The sequence below is a fragment of the Anser brachyrhynchus genome, assembly GCF_964034855.1.
Source record: "Anser brachyrhynchus genome assembly, chromosome: 27".
Lineage (NCBI taxonomy): Eukaryota > Metazoa > Chordata > Aves > Anseriformes > Anatidae > Anser > Anser brachyrhynchus.
Window position 1 is genome coordinate 5,758,108 of NC_137720.1, and position 4,142 is coordinate 5,762,249.

The 4,142-nt window shown below is 56.3% G+C and overlaps 1 protein-coding gene across 2 annotated transcripts in view; it reads left to right on the forward strand.

Annotated features, from left to right (window-relative positions):
* The window catches only part of RPS10 (ribosomal protein S10), a 129,861-nt gene extending 127,756 nt beyond the window's left edge, over positions 1-2,105 (forward strand). For both annotated transcript variants that reach the window (XM_080569209.1, XM_080569208.1), the window contains exons 4-6: positions 1,366-1,443; positions 1,697-1,752; positions 2,018-2,105. In XM_080569209.1, the coding sequence (XP_080425335.1) occupies positions 1,366-1,443; positions 1,697-1,752; positions 2,018-2,059 (176 nt within the window). In that variant the 3' untranslated portion in view covers positions 2,060-2,105. The remainder of the gene's footprint in view (positions 1-1,365; positions 1,444-1,696; positions 1,753-2,017) is intronic.
* Positions 2,106-4,142: the final 2,037 nt, after the last annotated feature.

Genomic DNA, 4,142 nt, shown 5'->3' on the forward strand with positions numbered 1-4,142 from the left:
TTTCGCCTGCAACTCTCGCAACTTGGTTTTTCAGCCAAACAAAATCGCAGCATCTGCTTCAGAAGGAAGAATGGCGCTCAGACTGGGAAGGTGACGGTTTCTTTGATCTCAGGAGCTTTGGATGTTAACAGATTTCTTCTTCAGAAGCTGTGTTTCTCCGGAGAGCTCAGGAACCTGCATCTCTGGTGTTGGGGGGGGCTTCTACAGTTGTAGGTTAAAATTTGCTCCGGGTTTGTACCGTGGGGAAGCGTCACGCTGCCGTGCCAGCGACGTTCAGTGCACACCTGGGCAGGGCTAGCCGGTAGAGCTGAGAGTTGTTGTTAGGACAGCGCTGATTCCCTGTTAATTACCCGTTTCTCTGTTAATTACCCATTGTCTGCACAAACTGGGAGCAACCGAGGTGTGCCGGACTCAAGCCTTGCAGAACTCGACTGGCTTCTTGAACTTTTGGGGCCATTTCTGGTGCTTTTGTGCTGTTCTGCCCGCTCTCAAGCGGGGCTTGGTACAGCAGCTGGAGCGCTCGGTGTGGAGCAGGTTTTAGACTGCTGCCGAGCTGGTATTTGTAACGTGGGTCTGTTCCTAGAAATGAAGGATGGACAGATGGAAAGCTGAGAACAAAACCCCACGAACCGCTGGCACAGAGATGTGCTGTAACGGTTTAACGCAGAGAGAAGAGAGGGGAGTGTGGAAGCACTCGTAGGAAAAGTTACCCAGCTTGCACACCAGCGGGCAGCGGTTGTGGTCGAGCCGTGGTTATAAAGAGCTGGTTTGTGGGGGGGATTTGTGGCAAGCCCGGAGACCTCGGTCTGGCGCAGGGGGAGAGCGTTTTGTCTCGGCTCTGGGGAGCTCTGGGAGTCACCCAGAAACCGACATTTCCCCCCCAGGTTTTTCCTGCAAGCGTTGTGTCTGGTGTTAATCTCCTGTTACACAGCTAATCCGCTCTCAGATTTATTAATCTGCTCCGTTGGGGGGGGATTTGTGAGACCGATAGCGTGGCTGCGTTTTAGCTCGGGATCAGGATGTCGGTTCGTGACTTAGCCGGGAACGAGCTCGTCAGATGCGACAGATTCCCCGTGCCTCTGCTGCCTGTGTGGAGCTGTGTCGGATGCCGTGATCCAGTTTTCACATCATTTACGAGTTCTGCCCAAGTGCAAGCTGGTGCCCTCTGGTAGATTTTACCCGTCCGGTGAAGTTTTCCTTGCTCCGTTGCTGTTCCGTTCAGGTTTATGTGCACCGAGGTGTGAGATGCTGGCGGCTGTAACGCCTAACGGGAGAGGTTTTTCCCACCTTCACATGATGAAGGGCCACACGTGAACCAAGCTGTCCGTGCCCTCTCTAAGTGTCTGTTGCTGTTTTTACTCACAGGTCTGGAAGGGGAACGCCCCGCGCGCCTTACTCGGGGAGAAGCCGACAGGGATACGTACAGACGCAGCGCCGTTCCACGTGAGTGTGCCGAGCTCTCTCTCCGTGCAGCTTCCCTCTTCGGGAGAATCGTTTTCGGGAGAATCGTTTTCGGCGTAGAGCCCCTTTTGAGAAGGGAAGGGGGAAATCGGACTCTTGGCGTGGCTTAGACATTTACACGGCAGAATTCGTCCGTATCTGCTCACGGATACGATTAAATTCTGTCGGGATGGGCCGTGGGGTTCCTAGCAGTGGGGTCTGGGGGTTGTCGTTAACTCGTTCTCTCTCTCTCCAGCTGGTGCTGACAAGAAGGCTGAGGCTGGTGCTGGAGCAGCCACCGAATTCCAGTTTGTAAGTGTCTGTTGGAGTTGGCTTTCTTTTCTGGGGGCTTTGAGTAGGAGGCATTGGAGAGGTCAGATCCGCGTGCTCACCAGTGTGCTGCTGCCCAGGCAGGTCAGGTGTTGGGCCCCGATCCTCTCGGGGCTTGTCAAAGCGAAGCGAGGTTGGGGAAAGCCACCAGCTCTGCCACGGTGTCAGCGGGTTTTGCACTGAGTGTATTTGCTGCTGTCACTTGCTTGAAGTGGCGCCTTCTAATGCTCTTCCTTTTCTGTTGCAGAGAGGTGGATTCGGTCGTGGACGTGGTCAGCCTCCTCAGTAGAAGTTCCTGCTCATGTTTTGTGTATAATAAAATAGGTGAAAATGCCGCCCGGCTTCCGTCAGGGTGTTTTGTTGGAGCGCCTGAGCCCAGAGCTCACCTAGCAGAGGGGTGACTCAGATGCTTGGCGCGCCGTGCCGGTGGTGCGGTGCCTCCTGATTTAGAAAACAGGTTACGGGAAGGAAGTTCCAAGGTTTGGTGACTGCTGAGGTAAGGCTTTGCTAACGTGTCAAGGTGATTCGTAGGGAAGGATGAGGAGCTCTGGCTCAGGGCCGCACAGAAGTGCTGCAGGCAGTTCGTCGGCTCTGCCCAGAAAGAAATTCAATCCTAGTAAATCCGCAGAGACGGTTCTGTTTCGTAGACAGAAAATTCAGCCAGTTCGGCTGCGTTGGCCCAGGGTCCTCCGTGAGTTGAACACGGACAATGCAGGCGGGCCAGCGTTCCCTCTGTCCTCGTTCTGAAATCACGGGGTTAATTAACCGGGGCTTAACGAGGGAGTTGTGACAGCATCTGCTGTCTGGAGCTGAGCAGAGCTGGGACGGGTCCCCTGCAGTATGCGGCCTGCCGGTAGATGTCACCCGCAAACTAATAATGGGATGATGCTGATGGGGAAGGGCTTTCTGCAGCCTCACGGGTTGGGTGTTGTGGGGCAGCCGTAATGTCAGGGAGGTGTGAGGCAGCCCACTGGGAAAGGAATTGCTCACAGCCCTGATTCGGGGCTGAGGGGAATGGTGGGCACGTAATTAGCTTTGTTAATGGGAGCTCTGAGGAGGTTGGAACTGCGCAGAGAGACTTCAAGTCTTTGTTGTAATTAACTGCTGAAGTTTGTAGGCTGGGATTTAGCTAAAAGATGACTGGATTTAGCCAGGATGCACTTCACAGACTAATTCCTGATGCAAATAGGCGTTAAAGGAGCTCGTTCTTCAACTTGCCGGTGATACCCGTGAGCTTCTAGGTTGTCCAGATCCATGGGGGCTTTTCCAAGTTCCTACTTCACGTCGTGGCGATGTTTATGCGTGCTCCTGTGCATTTACAGCTGTGCTGCTATTTGGGGAGCAGTGTTGTGCTCAGCAAAATGTCCAGCGTTCTGTGAAATTAAGCAACTATCAACTCACTTGGAGTACCTGAGCAGGCAGCAATGGGTACGGAGAGCTAAATGTTTTATTTAAGCTTTTTTTAAAAAGAGCGTCTGAAGGGAAGATCCACGTGAACGTGTATAAATTGCTTTTGTTTTGGGGTGAAGAGCACCAGTCTAAAGGCAGTGCCACAAAGGAAATATTACGTTTTTTAATCTCTGCCCCATCTCCTAACCTCCTGCTTCACCCAGCCAGGGCTCTGTGTGACCAGGGCAGGGGGCAACCAGCTCCTGGCCGTGCCCTCGGAGCATTTTGGTGGTCGGGGTCTCAGCCCCCCGCCTGCTGCCCTCCCTTCTCTGGATGCTGCCTCCATGGGGTGCTGCCTGGCGGGGCCTCCACTGGGCCCAGGCCCCGTTTATCCGAGAAAAACCCCACATCACAGCAGTCTGAAGGCGGATGACCCCTCTCTTTTTGCCTGTCTCCTACTGAAGCCAAACCAGATGCTGAGGGCGGCACCCCAAAGCACTCACCTCCCTCCTGACCCCCCAAGGAGCCGCTACCGGGCTCCCCAGGACCTGAGCCGCTTCCCAGCGAGCCGGGGCCGTGCTGGCACCCCCCCAGCCCGGGGGCAGCCCGAGGTTCTGCCTCACGGCCCCCCCGGAGGCCGGTTTTTAGCTGCCCCCCCCCGGCGCGGCCCCGGCCCTGCCCTTTGTTCGCTGCCCCCAGCCCGCGCTCCGCCGCTGGCGTAAGCCGCCCTTGCGTAAGCCTGCTATTCACCGCCCGGCGTCTGCGCGCTTTGCGTAGAGCCGCTGTCAAAGCGGAGCCATGTGCGCCGGGGGCCGGCTCCTTCCCTCCGCTTTTTGCGTAACCGCCAGGGCTCCCCAATAGGGCTTAGGAGCCGCCGCCTTATTCTCGAAGGGCCGCGCCGCGCTGCTGGCGTAAAGGGCCGGTGGCGAGGCGGAGGCGTGGTGGCGGTGCCTATGGAAGGGGAGGGGGGGTCGGGGGGGGGG